Consider the following 15,998-nt stretch of genomic DNA (forward strand, 5'->3'; position numbering starts at 1 on the left):
GGGTTCAAAACTGATTCAAGTGATCTGGGAAGACTTTCCACAAGGTTTAAGAGTGTGTTTATGGGAATTTTTCTAAATGTTTGTAGAAGCAGTCTGCATGCTTGATTTTATACACCTGTGGTCCAGGGAAGTGACTGGAACACCTGAATGTAATGATTTGAATGGGTGAATGAATACTACTGACAATACAGTGTATATATCCAACAATGAAAATAAGAATTGTAAAGAAACGTTGCACTTATGTTGATATAGCATAGTTATTATTATGAAAAGTTCAGACAGGACTGACCCGCAGGGACTCCTGAAAGGATGAAGCCTGGTACTGGGCATATTTAGAGATGGTGGTATGTGAGCGGCTGCTTTCACAGCGCCACGTCTTCTTGCTGCCCGTCAGGTCCCAGTTCTCATCGGTGGGCTGAGCAAACTGAGTCCTCACCTCTACCAGGTGATCTGGATTAGCCTCCACCAGTGTCTTTGTGGAGAAAAGGCCCAGGTCTAAAGCAAAAGAGAAGAGCGTGCATAATGAAGACATGACAAGCAGACAGCATTTTAATACAGAGAACATATTTTGCCATTACAACAATCCTGCACAACAGCCTGACAACCAATTTTAAGATGAATAAATGAACATGCCAACAGCCCCACCCCCACCACAAGATAAAATAAAATAATAATAAATACATTAGTTCAAATCCTTCACCTTTACATTAGTAATGCGGCCAAAGTTATAAATGAAAAAGCACACAATGACATAAAAGCATAAAATATAAGTGTAAAATGTATAGTCCAGGGCCAGATGCTAGTCTATCCCCAAAACTAGTTAGAGTGATATTTAATTTTGGCAGAGTGTTTCTATTTTAAACTGAGAGCATTTTCTACAGTTTACATTACCAGTTTAGTGGCAGAGGAGAGTCACAGACCAATTGCACACAGTGTAAATATCACACAAGACATAACCATGCATCATGAGGAGCGTAGCAACTCCCTAACTGGAGGTATGAAACAAGAAATAAGCTAATTCAAATAGCATGCTCTTAAAAGAAAAAAGTAAAAACAGCAAAAACTGTTTTTAACCAAGAATAGACAGAGTAAAACATAAGAAAACGCAATAGAAGAGGCAAAATATAAATGTCCAAATAAAACTGCTGCTTTTATTTTAAATTTTTTTCTCGGTTGCTGCCTGCAATGACATTTTCATCTTGCAGGTGGTGCTGTTTTGTCATGCATGTTCTGGACATCCATACAGAGATACAGCTCAAGTTCACTCTCCCAGGCATGGGAATTTCACTCAACATTTTGATTTTTTTTTTTTTTTTATTCAATTTTTAAAACACTGAACGGTTTCCATAAATGACTACATGTTTTAAATTAAGGAAGATGAAAACGCCATTGTGCATTTGTATAAACTTGGCATGCACTCAAAACCAAGGACAAACACACACTTACCCAGCTTGAGCGCTCCAGCAAGGCCTCGGATGACTGTAACAGGGTTAGTTGAGTTCGTGCAGAACTGGTGAAGAGGGGGAAAGAAGGCGTCCCTCTTGCTCTCCAACTGTGGGCAATTTAAAAGAAAAAAAAACAAAAAACATTGCTAAACAAACAAAAGCAGTTTGCAAGAACAATAGCTGAAAATGAAAGTGCAATAAGACAAGCATCAATTATGAGCACTGTCAAAGGTGGCGATTCATACTTCAGCTGGTTTTCCATGGCAACAAGGGCTTAAAAATGACAAATTACAAACAGGGACACAAGCACTATGCAATGCACGAAAAAAAGGATTCTTGTGAGAGAAAGCTGTGATGCATTGGTCTTGGGATTAAGCAGTACCCTCTCATCACTAGGGTGGTAGAGTCAAGACAGCATGTTTAGTACATTCATGTATGTTGCATAACTGTACTATAGTGTTATAAAAATTTATTTTAGCAAGCTATTTTTTAGGCTACATTAAGTCAATATACTAAAACATTACAATAAATCTTTAACCTTTGAAATTGGATCTACATTTAAACTTGTACAAAAATGTGTGCTTCACTTTTTATCTAAAAATACTTCTAAAAATAATTTTGAGTGAAATTGGGGAATAATGAAAAAAGTCATGGAGAACTTCTGTGTTTTCTGAATCAAACAAACCACCTGATTTAACCAAATTCCCCAGATACACCAACATCTTTGTCTTTCGGGCCAGTGCCAAAAAGAAGCCCAAACCCTTTTGTGCATTTGGAGAACACGTTCCATCACACAACCAATTGAGCAAAGATTGTTTAAAAGCAGAATTGTCCAGCAAGGTTGACAAAGTGAGCATTTTTTTAAATGCATCTATTCAAGTGCGATAGGAGCAGAAAATCAATGGGGTGTCTTATAAACTACAGTAATCGTTACTCATGGTTTATATATCAATTAATATTGTTGTTCTATGATAGTAGTTCCATACACTATGTTGTTATAAGACCAGTTAAAACAGATTCAATGACCATTTAAAGGAACTCTATGTAATATTTTCACATTAAAATTACAGTTTCAAAATCACTGATGTTATACTGACATGTAATAGGAAAATAAAGCATGTCATTGCTACTCTGGGCTCAGAGCACTGCAGAAACTGCACTTTGTAGCTTCTGGAGCAGGAAAAGACCTCTTCCCTCTCCTTTCTATTTATTTCAGTACAGTGCTGTAAAAATAAATTTCACTAGTGGGGGCACCAGGAGGGGAATATTATATATAGATTGCTGAAACTGTTCCATGGAACTATACATTTGAAAAGGCTAAGCCAAGCTTAAAAAGCACAATAATTTAGTCCAGAACAAGGCAATTCCTAAGTTTCAGAGGAAGCCTGAAAACTGTTTAGTGTTATCTATATTTGATTCTAGTTCATCTCCACTAAACAGTGCAGCCCTGAAGGCCACCAATCAGAAGCCCTGCAATTTTAAAATCAGCTTTTACCCGTAAACAGATATTGTATGCATTTAAGCAGAGATCTCAACTCCAAACAAGTCAATAAGCATAAGGTCTGTGTATTGAAACTGAACTCTTTCATAGTGATGACTAATTAACTATACTGCACTCCATGGCAACAGTATTTCATTAAATAGTTAGTTCTTACTTTCATAAACTGAAAAGCCTTCTAAAGTTCTAAAATGTACAATACTGACAAGCTGACTGTAACGCCTCATGCAACTATCACTGATGGACTTTTTAAATAATCTGCAGTCCAAAATATAATCGATATAAATATATAAAATGTAGTCAAAATATAGCCACTGTCAAAACCTTAAATATGTACACAGCTACATTTTGTTTGTATCGAAAAATACCCAACAAAATGTAAATAAGGAGATGATCTGCAGATACTTTTTGCAATAAATTTGCAAGCTGTGCTTCATTTACACAATAACCTTAAACATTTATTCATTAATTTTCTAACAGGACACAATATTTGCCAAAGAATCCTGCAACACATGATGATATTCTTGGCACAAATGGACAACATTTGTGATGAATGCAAGAGGTTTATACAATATTACAAAAAAATAAGTAATATTTAGTGTGCAATAAATAAAATAAATAAAAAACAAATCACATTTTAATTATTAAGATACATAGTTTTAAATAAAGCAAATTGTTTTTGCCATCACTTGCAGCACTGAAAAGTCTGGCTTGAGAAAACACTGGATTGAGATAAAGTTTGGTAAACTTTATCCGACATGTTCCGGCTTGTGTCCACAAATTAGCTCCCCTAATAAATCCACAAAACCTGCACTAGGCCTAGTCTATATCAACTGTCAAGAATCTTCCTAGGGTTTCCATTATGTTCACAGATAATCCAGTTCATGTAAACGTGAAAGTCCAAAGGGGCTAAATACGGATTAAAACATCAATCAGAAGAATCTACTTAAGAATACATTAGTGAGTCGTAGTTCAAATATCACAAAAGGGGAAACAAAACACTACAGCTACATGAAGTCCTCCAAAAGTAAATAAAGAACATGTTATACTCACATAAATACTGGGCGTAGGGGGGTTGAGTTTGTCCTTTGTTAGTGGAGGGAATGGTGAAGGGGGGACCCTTGGAGGGGGACTCTTATCCAATAACACACTGTAGTTGGATATTCCATTTTTTCCCAGATTTCTGCATGAAGAGACAAATAGTTTATTAAGTTGTTAAATTTAAGTTCTCCATTAGAGTGCACCCCACATAAATGTTGCAAGGGCTCAGTTATTATTTTCTGAGTCCTTGCAGGTGGGAATTACACATGTTGACAATGTATTATTAACCCAAAAATAATAATAATAAAAATAGTGACATATAGAATGATTTCAGGTCGAGAACACCAGTAGACATGATATTTGTGGAATTAGGTCAGTTTCTAATTGTATCAACAGTAGCTTCATTCCAGCTGAACAAACTGCTTTCTTCTATAGAGTGCATGTTGGGGGGGGTGGGGGGTTCCAATTTTATGCAACATAGAAATGTCAAAAGTTCAAATGAATAATGGGCCTTTCCAAAATAATTATAATTAAGCTTCAGCACAACTTGGTGTGTAGCTCTACAAAACATTACACTTATTTTGGGAGAGACTTGAGTACTGGTCATTTTAAAAAGTCCTAACATTTCTCCTTTTGGCTTGACTGAGCAAATCTCACAATAACATGCCATGATTGTGTACAAGTGCAGGCGAAAACTCCAGATCAATATGAGGTTGAACTAAAAGAGGCTTTACATTTCAGGAGCTAAACCAGGACAAGTGGATAAGACACAGCAGTGCTGCTGGAGTTTTTAAAGCCCTCAGATGTTACTTATGGCTGGGTATTGAAAATCAATACCAAAAAGGTACAGACCAAAACGTCTCGCTATTACCAAGTACCGAAAAGTCTTTTAAAAAAAAAAAAAACCCACACAACAGGTGCTTTGACAAGAGCACACACAGCTAGTTAAATAGGTCGAAGTGGTCCAAAGTCTGGCTCTACTTCCAAAGAGTGTCTGAGAGCAGCTGTAGAAAATGCCACAAGACAGTGCTGCCAGGGACAGGAGAACATGAGCTAAATACTTTAGAACTACATTCAAACGCTGTATCCAGTGGTTCGCAAGCTAGTTAAGCAGGAACATATAACGCCGCAGTCACAGGGTTTGTGTCCACAAATTTTGACATGCGACCAATAGCGCTGCTGCTCTGTACTGTCTCTGCCCTGTCTGAGCCCACATGGCGGAACCTCTGACGGTTCTATCGAGTTGTGCTAACTTGTGGAAATGTGCTAATATAAGTGTTTTATAGTATGGTACAGCTGCCTAAATAACAATAGATATTTCAATAAGCTAAAAGAATTATATCAGAAAATGATCCCAACTAAAGTATAAGCAGGAGATATGCACAGACTAAATCCCCTTATGAAGGGAAATATATGGTAAATACTGTAATAATAAATTGTTTATTAATGTATAATTTTTTGCACATTTGATTCAGCATGTACAGTTCTGGAATAAAGTAAATAAAGTAAGTAAACTGTTTTGTTTTATGTTATTGGAGGCTATGGGGACATATAGGGCTATGTTTTTTTAGCCTAAGCCTGGTATTTATGATGGTAGACCTCTAATTTATTCAGGTTTCAAAAGGTGATCTTGCACATAAAATGGTTGCTGAGCACTGTTCTACACCATCAGAGTGGACTTTTTCCACAGCAAGTGACACCATCAGTCAGGAGAGAGCTAACATTTTACCAGAGAAGGCAGACATGCTCATATTTCTTAAAAACAACTCTTAAAACCAGAACTGCATCAAGAAATATGCTTGGGGAAAACGTTTTATAGTTTAAGCTGCTGACATTTTTGTTCTTAATAAAGCAGCACAAAATGCTCATTGTTTGTTCCAACAAGATACAAATAAAAAGGTGGTAGCCTCTCATGGTGACAGTACGAGACTGAGATTACTCATGTTGGCTAATGAATAAATACATTGTTTGAGAATAATTGTCCCTTTTTGTACATTTTTTTTTTTTACAGTTAAAAAAAATGTATAAAAAAAAGCATTGTTTCAGTATCTGTTTCTGTTATGTGAGTTTTTTTAATTGTGATTTTATCAAAGATGCTACAAAACATGCAACAAAATGTCTTTACTATATTTTTGCCATATTGCACACATATTGCTGGCCAACTGCAATGACGCTGATCAAGGTAAACAGACAATTTATTAATCTATTTAAAATTAATACCATACAAAAAACCCTTACTGATCAAATCAGACACACAAAAAGGCTAATAACTTTTCCATCCCATTATATCCTGCTGAGTTGTCTGCAATACTGGTATTTCAAGTCTTTAATTCCAGGCTTGCTACCAACAAGCAGCAACAAGCAGGCCTCTACATTTCCTAAGTGCCAAAAAAAATCTTTTGGATAAGTCATTCCAAACGTACTCAATTTTATTGAAAGCAAGAAGGAAAATGTTTCAAAACAAAACATTTATTAACCCAGTGGTGCCTACCTGCAGGCTTTAAGCACCTCAGTGGAGCTGGGGTAGATGGATACAGAGGACCATGGACCAAACAAAGTAGGTGATTGTTTACAGCAGACCAGAGGAGAATCCACCTTCAGGGGACTTTGGGAGTCCTCCAAGCCCTTGCCATTGAGTTTGGGGCTATTAAGGCTGCCAACACTGTTGGTGGTGGTGTGGTGCTCTGTGGATTTGGGGGAGGGCGTGGCTGTAGACATTGCAGAGTATGGGGAAGAGGCCACTGAATTTTCCTGTGTATTGGAGCCCTGGTGCAGGGCCAGGTGAAGGTTGTTAATCTTTGTGCCAGCAGCCACCACCCCATGGTCATTACTATTATCACTACAATTGGCTTTTCCTGTCGACAAGGCAGAGAGCTGAGGATTGTCTGAACTAAGTACACCTGGTGAGCGGGGCTCTGCTGCAGCAGCATCTGCCAAGCCCTGATGGACGTGATTAGGCAGTCCTGCAGTGGCAGTGCTGTTAGGCGTCCCCGTGGAATGCCCATTTTCTGAAGGCTTGCTCTCTTTGGTCAAGGCTGTGACACCTTGCAGTCCACCTGAGGTAGCAGAGTGTGGGAGAGGGGGAGAGGGAAGATGATTGAGAGGAGCCTCCTGTGCTGACGATCCGCTGGCCGTGCCGGAATGTCCAAGCTGATTTGGAACGCCAATACTGGCTGCCTGGGTAGATGGAGAATTCCCAGCGGAAGGGACAGACTGTTCTCCATTAGGACCTGCCAAATGCGAACCTGGACTTTTCTTCAGCCCCTGCCAAAAAGGAAGATAAAAGGAATGAGCTTTAGATTAAAATCACTGTAGATACCCTTAATGCCTCCTTCATCATCATGCAAATGTGGCACAAAACAACATAACATATTTATAATAAAAGTGTTTTAAAATAATACCATCTGTAGCATGTGATATCACTCATTTTGAATACAAGTATCTTCTGTCTTTGAAAAAAAGTATTCAATTCAACCATTTCACTTAATCACCTGTATTTTCACAATTATACTGTAGCATGCAAAAACGTGCTAGTTGGTTAATTAGTTTAAACACTATTTTAATCCAAGAAACATGCATTTGGCACCTTTTCAAAACCTAATGGTAAAAAAGAAAATATATTAAATAAGACAGGTAACAATTGTTTAGTGTGTACACAGTCAATGTTAGGAAGGAAGGCCCTGGGGACGGACGGACGGACGGACACACACACACACACACACGTTGGGCAATGAAACACCTGTCATTTTAGTGTGGGAAGTTTCATGGCTAAATTGGACCAGACTGGTGGAAAATCTTCATTAACTGCACATTGCAGCAGTAAGAGCACAGTGTGAAGGTTCAATTAGCAGAGGGTAAGAGCACAGTTTTGCTCAAAATATTGCAATGCACACAACATTATGGGTGACATACCAGAGTTCAAAAAGGACAAATTGTTTGCTTCACGTCTTCCTGGCGCATCTGTGACCAAGACAGCAAGTCTTTGTGATGTATCAAGAGCCACGGTATCTAGGGGAATGTCACCATACCACCAAGAAGGACAAAACGCATCCAACAGGATGAACTGTGGATGCAAGAGGAAGTTGTAAGGGATGTTCGGGTGCTAACCCTGATTGTATCCATAACACAAACCCAAAGCCCAAATCACGGCAGAATAAAATGTGCACCTCAACTCTCCTGTTTCCACCAGAAAAGTCCGTCGGGAGCTCCACAGGATCAATATACACAGCTGGGCTGCTATAGCCAAAGCTTTGGTCACTCATACCAATGCCAAATGTTGGTTTCCAATGGTGCAAGGAGCGCAAATCTTGGGCTGTGGACAATGTGAAACATTTATTGTTCTCTGATGAGTCCACCTTTACTGTTTTCCCCACATCCAGGAGAGTTATGGTGTGGAGAAGCCCCAAAGAAGCGTACCACCCAGACTGTTGCATGCCCAGAGTGAAGCATGGGGGTGGATCAGTGATGGTTTGGACTGCCATATCATGGCATTCCCTTGGCCCAATACTTGTGCTAGATGGACGCGTCACTGCCAAGGACTACCGAACCATTCTGGAGGACCATGTGCATCCAATGGTTCAAAAATTGTATCCTGAAGGCGGTGCCGTGTATCAGGACAACAACGCACCAATACACACAGCAAGACTGCAAGATTGGTTTGATGAACATGAAAGTGAAGTTGAACATCTGCCATGGCCTGCACAGTCACCAGATCTAAATATTATTCAGCCACTTTGGGGTGTTTTGGAGGAGCGAGTCAGGAACGTTTTCCTCCACCAGCATCATGTAGTGACCTGGCCACTATACTGCAAGAAGAATGGCTTAAAATCCCTCTGACCACTGTGCAGGACTTGTATATGTCATTCCCAAGACGAATTGACGCTGTATTGGCCGCAAAAGGAGGCCCTACACCACACTAATATATCATTATGGTCTAAAACCAGGTGTTTCAGTTTCATTGTCCAACCCCTGTGTGTACGTACATTTTATATATATATATATAAATTGGATTTCTAAGCTGCTAAAAAGTCGTGTGTGAGACATCATTTCAGTAAGAGATGACAGGAACTCTAGTATGATACAAAATACTAACAACTGTTACAAATAAATAGGATTTCTTCCCTTTTACCCCTTTGAGATTTGAGACAGCATATTTTGCTGATATTAAGCAGACACAGACACATTACTACACTGGTACTAGAATGATTTTGTATTAACTAACCTGAGAGGAGTTGGCATGTTGGCTTTTCCATGGCAGGTCGTTTATGTTGCCACTGCTGCTGGTGGAAGTTGTGCATTTATGAGGTAGTTCGTTTTGCTCTAGGTAAGGCACATTTCCATTGCTCCCCTGTCCCAGTATGTGATTATTGCCCACAGAGTGTTTCTCTGTGTGACCTAGGGCTCCAGCAGCAGTGCTGCAGGGGGTGGGGCTCCCAACAACAGGTCCATTGGCCGTTGGCTGAAGAGAGGGAGAACAAACAGAGGGCTGCAAAGATGCAGGGGTATGGGAGAGAGCAATGTGTGGGTGGTGTGGTAAGGACAGAGACTTTGAATCTGCCTGTGAGGGTTCAGCTACAGGGCCATTGGATAAAGTGGGCCGCAACTCTCCAACAGCATTCAGCCTTATCTGTTCCAAAAGAGAAGATTCATACAATGTGTTTTTTTTTTGTTGTTGTTGTTGTTTTTCTCCCTGAGATCCACTAATGGATTCTGTAACTTTATGTAAACTGTTAGAATGCCTGTTGATATCTTTGAATTATAATTACCATAGTTATTTTTATTAATGTGCTTTTAAGAAGACCTATGCTCTAACTAGCCTCCATTCCAAATGCTTTTCAGGCTCAAATACCCCTTAAAACGAATGGGTGAGCCTAACAAGCTGTAAGCTAAACACTTGGATTTCATTAAATTTCTTGACAAAATTTTTCAAGTGAGTACAATACAAAAATGGTCCATTTTAAATCTGAACAGTGCTTCCATATGACAAAAAGTATGCAAGTAAAACAAGCTTCTGTGATATGGGACTATTACAGTGAGAACACATTCAATGCACATCACAATAATTACATAATGAAGGCTGAGACACACTTATACCTGCTGATGCTGCTGCATAAGTACAAGCTGCTTTTCGAGTTGTTCCAACATCTGCAGCTCTACTGGCTTCAGATTTATCTTGTTGACCCTCAAATGTTCCAGCAGCTGTGCATATAAGGGGGGGGGGGGGTAAAAATGCATTATATCAACTCTACTCTGTATACTATAGAGCCCAAAAATCAGAAAATGCAAATAATTCTACAAACCTGCAGCTTCTGAGGAGATAAGTACCAGTTAGGAACATGGTTCTGGACTGGGTTGTGTGGCCAAGAATGTATAGAGTTCTGTGCATGTTTGGGGGGGAAAAAACCCATTGTAATGGCATTTATTTATTTATTTGGAAATTTGAAGAGAATTTTCAAATTTCCAAATTCCAATATATTAAGAACTGTCAGAAAATAAAGTTGCTCTATACCTTGGATGGGCTGGTGGTCCTCTTCCTCTTTGCAGGGCTCGATGTGTCATCCTGGCTGGAGGAGACCACATGTGGAGGCAGGGACTGACCAGGGAGCTGATCCTGGCCTTCGCTATGTTGATTAGATTTACATGCTTGCTGTTGGTAAGAGTACAGAACAGCAGATGGGAGACGATCACCAAACAAGCACTTTAACATTGATAAAAAAGCTAGCTATGTGCTAGGATGTCCAGAGGTTAACTGTGGAAAACTACGTTATAAATTTGTAGTAAGTAGTGTTAAGACACATTTGCTTGCAAAATACAATTTCCAATTTAATAAAAAGTTTATTCACATGTTTTGATCTTTAAATTCTGGCTGCTTGTATAACCTTCCAAATCAACAAAAAAGCAAAAAGATATTTTTACTCAATTCATCAAACACTTTACAAAATTTAAATTATAGGTATAAGATTTTTTTCCCTTGGCAGAAGAAATGGAATGACATGTACAATAAAAGCCAGCATTGTATCAACACGATCTGACACTAAAGCATCAATACCGAACATTTCAGTGTCAAACAGTTGCCCAAGAAGGAGGGAAAAAAAACCCATGTATAACAAGAACAAAGAAAGTTTGTGACTCATCCTACCAAGTGTTATAACCATATTTTCAACACATGATAAAACACCCACACAACAACTGAAACTGTTTTGCATGTGGTCATTCTATACTGTTTTGTTTATTTTAAACAGTAATGGAATGTTCAGATGACACTGTTCTTTAATGCAGTATATGGAGTGTCTCATGCATAAAAAAGCAACATAAACAGTGAAATAAACAGGCATAAAATCTTATGGTGACTTCTATAGACCTATAGCTTTTTTTTTCCCTTTGGACAGAGACAATATACTTCTTAGTGCCAGGTTCATGTGCTAGATTAAAGTGGCAAAAAAAAAAAGACAGCTCAGACCATGGTAACATGAGACCACTTTTTACACCCCATTTTTCGTTCTCAGGATGATGCAAGTGTAAATGCAGCCAAGATACAAAAACAGATTGAAATTGGGGAAGGAATTAAAAAATAAAACCCACCCCTGCTCAATACAACCAACATCACCCCAAATGATGTCACAGTGCATTCATCTGAACACCCCTAATTCTATAGAAGTGAATGAGTGAACAGTACTGATGAGTTCCATGATTAAATGTACAGCTAATTATCACCATTATTAATCTTATGAATAATGTCTAAAATTAAGATTTGTACTGAAGTCCAAATACGTGGTAAGAAAACTAGAAATTCAACAAATATCCAGTTAAGGATTTATTAGATAGATATATACAGTCAAGCGAAATTATTCATACCCCTGGCAAATTTTGACTTAAACTTACTTTTATTCGACCAGCAATTTTATTTTTGACCTGAAACGACATCTCCCAGGAGATATTACGATGAGAGGCATCATTGTGGAAAAAAATATTTCTCAGCTTATATTCACATTTGAACAAAAATGGCATGTCCAAAATTATTCATACCCTTTGCAAACTGTCACAGTCTATGGGAAAATCCAAAGTTCTATACCATTCCAAATAGTCCAAGCTCTTTTAAAGCATCCTAATTACCCTGATTCATTGGGAACAGCTGTTTTAATCAACACAACAGGTGAAAAACAGCAGCTCTCTGAAGTTGATTTGTTGCTGTGCACTGTGGCCTCTCACAAGTCAGGAAAGGGCTATAAGGCCATATCAAAAAGCCAAAAGTGACACCTGTGCTGGCCAGGAGGATAGTGAGAGAGGTGAAGAAAAATCCAAGGATCACCACCAAGGCCCTCCTGGTGAATCTGGGCTCTGCTGGTGGCAACATCTCAAGGCAGACAGTCCAACGGACACCGCACACTGCTGGGTTCCACGGACACAGACCAAGGAGGACGCCACTTCTCCAGAAAAGGCACACAAAAGCCCGCTTGACCTTTGCAAATGCTTATCTGGACAAAGAAGAAGACTTCTGGTCTTCTGTTTTATGGTCAGATAAAACAAAAATTGAATTGTTTGGCCACAATGATGTGTCCTTCATTTGGCATAAAAAAGGAGAAGCCTTCAACCCTAAGAACACCATCCCCACTGTCAAACATGGTGGTGGGAAGCTAATGTTTTGAGGGTGTTTTTCAGCCAATGGACCAGGGAACTTGATTGCAGTAAATTGCACCATGAAAAAAGAGCAATACATCAAGATTCTCAACAACAACAACAACATCAGGCAGTCTGCACAGAAACTTGGCCTTGGGAACCAGTGGACATTTCAGCACGACAACGACCCAAAACACACAGCAATGCCTCTTGTACATCATCGTATTATCTCCTGGGAGATGCCCGTGTCGTTTCTGGTCAAAAATAATATTGCTGGTTGAATAAAAGTAAATTTAAGTCAAAATTTGCCAGGGGTATGAATAATTTCGGGCTTGACTGTATAAATAGTATGTGTGTTTTAACATGAATTTTTGAGGGTGTAGAACAGTGTGTGTCTACAGGCTCATCTAGCTGAGCTCATCTCACCTGCTGTGCTGTGTTCAGGGCTCCCTGTCTGGAGGTAAGCTCCGCTGGGATTGGTAGGCTCCATGCCTCCTCAATACTAGGGAGTATTTTACTTTTACTCTGTTGACTACCTTGCTGTAGATTACACAACTGAGCCTAGAAGAGATTGTGTAAAAAAATAAATAAAAATCAAAATTGTATGTATAAAAGATTTGTTATCTAAGCTGAAACCTGCTATGACAAAAGGCACACGGTGTTTCAAATGTAATACAGTTCCAGACTAAATAGTAATCAATAGGAAGAGCAACTCCAAGCAATGTAATGGAATTATGTCTTCAAATACTACATGGCAATGACCATTCTGAATGCTGATAATTCACAGTAACAGAGCAATGGTAACTGTTTAAAGAGGACCAGTCACTATGGTCAAAAAACCTTGCAGACTCTCTGAACAATAATGATGAAATTTTTCAGCACATGTATACAAAACAGGAACTTTGGAGTTTAACTTTTACCCTAGAGTTCCTTTGATTTATTTCAACTGGCTAAGGCATAACCACAATGTTGAGAAACAATTGCATGTGTTCAAAACACTTCAACACTGAAAATTTCACTGGGAATGTGTAAGCTGGCTTTTGTAAAATAATCAAATCCAAGCTAGAACCTCGTAATTCAGGGCAATGAATTGAAAGTGAGAACACAAGCTAAAGTAGGCTCTCTGTAATAACTGAGATAATACTGCTATAGCTCTCAGACAGAGGGATATACTATTTTAATATAAGGACATTTTTTGTGAAAAATACCTTCATAGATTTAACCACTTCAGATAAAAATTTTTTTGATAAAATACATGTTTGATAAATAAGTTGGCCTGTGAAAAACCTGTTTTTCTCCTCAGTGTTAGGCATAATAATTTGTACATCTTTTCAATAAAAGGAAATGTGAATGGTCCACTTTAGCAATCAAATGAATAAAAGCATAGTAAAAGTGAAAAAACAAACAAACAACAAAAACATGGTCTACACAGTAATTAGTGCACACAAAAGTACATTAACATCAGTACAGACTGTAAAATGGGATAGTACCTGTAGGCATTTAATACGAGAAGTGAGGGCAGTGATGTTGGTGCAGGACTTGCTATAAGTGGCGTTAATGTAGCATTTGATGGCATCCTGGGGCTGGTTGCAAGATTCATAAAGCGTGCCTAGGTCCATCCAGGCGGCTGCATGGCTATGGTCCAGCTGTACTGCGCATATATAGGCCTGAAGGGCATCCATTGGCTGGTTTTGCTGCTGATACAACACACTGAGGACCCAGCCAGCAGAAAATAAGAGAGGAAAAAGAGATAAAAGAGATATGAATAAGAAATGTATCAAGGAAAGTAAGTAGAGACACACTTAAGGAATGGTATAGAAAAAACAGAATCTCAAAGGCAGACCTTGGGTACACTGAATCCCAAGTGTTAGCCAGTTCAACCAAATACTCAGGATCAGGGATTTAGTTTAGATTTATCCATTAATCTTCAAGCAATTATTTAACCAAAATTGTCTTTTATAATACATGAGAACGAAATAGGCAATTTCTATTAGACAACGTTGAAGTAAATAATTAAAAATAGAAGTGTTTGGTACCATTTTCAAAAGGTTAACAGCACAGAAATGACACACCAGTCTAAAAGCAAATATTCACAAGCTATAAGACTGACAACTATTTCCTCCATAGTCTCAGAAAGAAAATGTAATTCACTGCATTTTGAGGAAAACACAACTGTTCAAATTTACAGAGATGAAATGCTGCACCACAAGGCATATCAAGAAGTACTAAGGTACCCTAAGACAAACGCAGACCTGCCCATGTCAGTTATGTTGCTTGCAACTTGGACCAGTAATGAAAAATAAATATGTTTATAAATTTAGAATACAGAGTCATTAAATATTTAGCCAGTTTCTTTATCAGGTTATGCTGGATGTAATTAATATAGCTTGGACCATTTACTTAATTTCAAAGCTTATGTTTGGAACCAAATATCAGTAAGTCAATAAAAATAAATCACTCATATTAAGCAATTTAGTGCAGCATCAATCCTGTTTCATCATATGAGGACTGGCCGTTTAATAACTCATATTTTACTGAATCACATCCTTGTTTTTAGGGTTAATGATTTTGTGTCAATTAGTGGTGGTCAATTACTGGTCCAAAATTTATGGTTTTTGTTTGTATGCTTCTTTTTTTTTTTAAATGCCACACCTGTATTGATATAGTACACACACTAAATGCTCAAATCTTTATCTGTCCAGGTCTCATTCATTTTGAAGATAGTGGTTGAGTAACAAATTAAGAACAGCAATCTGCCAGATTTGTTTCGATATGTGAGATTGTATAACTGCAGTGTTATCATCATCCCTGGATCACATTATGAAAGTAAAACCAGTAGGACAAACACACACATACAGATTCCATATATTACCAGTTGTAGAGCTACAGTTTGGCTTCAAATGCTCAAATTAAATGAGGCTTCCTTAAGGTACATGCCACCCATGAAGAAATATTCTTTGCTAAGCCAACAAGCAAATAAGGGAAGAGAGAAAAGTAAGCCAAAACCCTGGTTACAACAAGCTGGACAGATTTAGGCTTGTAATTCTCAAATTGGCAAACTGGTGGGTTACAGACATGGAGGGCCAAGCTGTGACTTTTAAGCAAAACTGCAAGGCAGTCCCTGATCAGGGAGCAAACCTTATTGTGCTTTTTTGTATTGTCCTGAATAATTAAAACATAAAAAAATAAAAATAGATTTGATGTGTATGCAATTATAAATGTACCACTGGTAACAATGCAACCTGGAGAACACCTAAGCCCTCACATATCACCTTGTTGCCATGTCAGTTGTGCATTTTCTCAATGGTAGATTATACCTAGGCTTGAAGTGCTCCACCAGGCTTTTAAATCATACCATGTCAGACATTTTCCTCTATATTTTTATATAGAATAATGAG

General features: G+C 38.3%; 1 protein-coding gene across 8 annotated transcripts in view; it reads right to left on the reverse strand.

The window, feature by feature from the left end:
• kdm6a (lysine (K)-specific demethylase 6A) overlaps positions 1–15,998 on the reverse strand; it is a 60,220-nt gene that overhangs the window by 7,230 nt on the left and 36,992 nt on the right. For 4 of the 8 annotated variants that reach the window (XM_066686937.1, XM_066686936.1, XM_066686942.1 and 1 more), the window contains 10 exons: positions 14,091–14,310; positions 13,027–13,161; positions 10,493–10,630; positions 10,284–10,361; positions 10,078–10,182; positions 9,206–9,610; positions 6,476–7,248; positions 3,997–4,126; positions 1,447–1,552; positions 290–495 (listed from right to left, as the gene is read on the reverse strand). In XM_066686937.1, coding sequence (XP_066543034.1) covers positions 290–495; positions 1,447–1,552; positions 3,997–4,126; positions 6,476–7,248; positions 9,206–9,610; positions 10,078–10,182; positions 10,284–10,361; positions 10,493–10,630; positions 13,027–13,161; positions 14,091–14,310 — 2,296 coding nt within the window. The remainder of the gene's footprint in view (positions 1–289; positions 496–1,446; positions 1,553–3,996; positions 4,127–6,475; positions 7,249–9,205; positions 9,611–10,077; positions 10,183–10,283; positions 10,362–10,492; positions 10,631–13,026; positions 13,162–14,090; positions 14,311–15,998) is intronic. The other 4 variants (XM_066686941.1, XM_066686939.1, XM_066686940.1 and 1 more) reach the window with 3 other exon arrangements.

This window comes from Hoplias malabaricus, chromosome 12 (genome assembly GCF_029633855.1).
Source record: "Hoplias malabaricus isolate fHopMal1 chromosome 12, fHopMal1.hap1, whole genome shotgun sequence".
NCBI classification, from domain to species: domain Eukaryota; kingdom Metazoa; phylum Chordata; class Actinopteri; order Characiformes; family Erythrinidae; genus Hoplias; species Hoplias malabaricus.